Source organism: Ceratina calcarata, unplaced genomic scaffold (assembly GCF_001652005.2).
Source record: "Ceratina calcarata isolate Rehan_Ccalc_2016 unplaced genomic scaffold, ASM165200v1 scaffold140, whole genome shotgun sequence".
Lineage (NCBI taxonomy): Eukaryota > Metazoa > Arthropoda > Insecta > Hymenoptera > Apidae > Ceratina > Ceratina calcarata.
The window spans coordinates 31,022-33,018 of NW_017135119.1; the positions used below are offsets into that span (position 1 = coordinate 31,022).

The window sequence follows — 1,997 nt, forward strand, 5'->3', positions numbered from 1 at the left end:
ATCCTATTCTAATAGCTAGGAAAATAAGTCTATTTTAATAAGTGTTTGCAATTTACATCTTTTAATTTGTTTTTGTTCCTCATACTGTGGTTCAAGAAAAGCTTCTTTTGCAAACCAAACAGCATTCACAGCCCAAAGAAATGGCAACAGTAGAAACCCCGCTATAAAATAACAACAGGTAAATTAAAAAATGCACGTAATAGAATACTGGACGTAACAGTTTTGCTTACCTCTAAAATACCATTTACAGAGATATAATTTTTTGTCATTTGGAACTTTTGATAGATCCATTGTCACTGCTTACAAATTGTAACCTACACTTCCACTGTCTAAAATACACTACCACCGAACAACTAGAGTCTATTAAGTATTGTGAAAGTATATTTGCGTTTTTTATATTCAAAAAATCAGCGAATAATTACTAAAGTTGAGGGCGCATAAAAGGACGTAATAGCGAAAACATTTATGACATGTCAAATCAAAATGATCAAAATTGAAGGTTCTCTTCCAGGAAGAAATGCTACTCCATTTCTTCTGTAGATGGAGTAGTCGGGTAAAAAGAAAGGAAGAATGTGCTTCAGTGGTTTTCACATGGCATACAAACGTGAATATTGAGAATGCAGGAAACGCATTAAAAAGAAGGATTAAATTAAGAAGTACGATCGCTTACTTTGTTCTGCGCATTAAATCGTTCTTGGAATTTCTATCTTACTTGAAGAATGAACGTAGAACATTAGACAATCTTGAGAAAGTAAATACATGACTTTCGAATGAGCACCCCTACGGTAATCGCGATGGTGGGAACTTGGGAACGCGTCACGTGATCAGTTAGCTTGCTGCTCCGTTTGTCGCGCGAGTAACAGTGGCCAGCCATTTTGATTAGTAACATGGCGTCAGCGGAGATTAATATGGCGTCCTCGGACATAATAACCGAAGTAGAGATTCAACCAGACATCCAAGAGGTTGAAATAGAAACAATACCGGTAGAGATACCCTGCGAGACCGTGGAAACTACCATCGAGGGGGACGATGGCCAGCCGATGATAGCTCTTCAAACACTTCCAGAGCCAGGACGTGAGGAAATCATACTACAGACGCAAGAGGAAATTGTTGGTAGTGATCCGCTAAGCGTATATGATCAGATTCCCGTGCCGGAGAACGATATTTATGTCGAATCAAGTCCGGGTCCATCGAGAAAGGGTCCCAAGAAGGCCAAAAAGGGCGGCTCATCGAAATTCAGATCGTCCGAGCATACGATCTTCGGTGAAATGGGCTCGGAGACGAAGGCTAGGAAGTGGGAGCAGAAGCAAGTGCAAATCAAGACGCTTGAGGGTGAATTCTCGGTGACAATGTGGGCATCAGGCACCGATGACGGTAAGCCTTATATTTATTTATCCCTCGTCTAATATCTCGTTAATCCGCATAAAAACACCGAAGTATGCTGTTGAGTAGAAAGCTTTTCTGTAACGAGTCTATCTTCGTGCACACTGTTCGTACGCACTTCCGGTTGTATCAAATCAATACCGTGGTTCTCGTACGGGTTTCCCAATGGAACTAATTCAGTCTTCTAATTCTTTATTATTGACGAATTCGTTGACAGTTTGCGTTGTTTGTTTTGATCGAAGGAACGCCATTATGCTGCCAGGGGGCAGCCATATTTTGAAAATGGCTTCTTTTACGTGGATCTATCCCTCTTGAATGATAATGGCGGAGATGTACATGCACACGTAGTACTTACAACAGAATGGACAATGCACTGTGACCGCTTTATCTTTGTTTTCTTAAGCGTGTTACTTGATCCTTCATTATCTTCTCTTATTGCTGCATTTATTTCTGAACATTTATTTCAAGGAACTTGGGCAATTTATTTAACATAAATATTTTTTGAAAAGAATGCATTTATCCTTTTGAATACGAAACATGGTTTAAATTCTTACGCCGCCCGAATGAAAATTTCAACTTCTTTTTAAATGTCTCGTATTATGAAATCATTTCCT

At 39.4% G+C, this 1,997-nt stretch overlaps 2 protein-coding genes across 3 annotated transcripts in view; one reads left to right on the forward strand and one right to left on the reverse strand.

Moving 5' to 3' along the window:
* Positions 1-6: 6 nt before the first annotated feature.
* pen-2 (presenilin enhancer, gamma-secretase subunit) lies at positions 7-532 on the reverse strand. Its single transcript, XM_018032811.2, has 2 exons — positions 231-532; positions 7-161 (listed from the first exon to the last, which is right to left on the reverse strand). Exons 1-2 carry the CDS (start codon positions 289-291, stop codon positions 16-18), a joined length of 207 nt encoding a protein of 68 aa, XP_017888300.1. The 5' UTR covers positions 292-532; the 3' UTR covers positions 7-15.
* A 218-nt stretch (positions 533-750) lies between these two features.
* Positions 751-1,997, forward strand: part of LOC108630150 (transcriptional repressor protein YY1) — a 3,265-nt gene continuing 2,018 nt past the window's right edge. For both annotated transcript variants that reach the window (XM_018033228.2, XM_018033238.2), the window contains exon 1: positions 751-1,374. In XM_018033228.2, coding sequence (XP_017888717.1) covers positions 888-1,374 — 487 coding nt within the window. In that variant the 5' untranslated portion in view covers positions 751-887. The remainder of the gene's footprint in view (positions 1,375-1,997) is intronic.

Bases quoted from the DNA above. Each gene is read 5' to 3' on its own strand.
- pen-2 (XM_018032811.2), bottom strand. From the start codon at position 291: ATGGATCTATCAAAAGTTCCAAATGACAAAAAATTATATCTCTGTAAA. The intron at 162-230 runs GTAAGCAAAACT...GTTATTTTATAG, and splicing joins CTGTAAATGGTATTTTAGAG to CGGGGTTTCTACTGTTGCCA.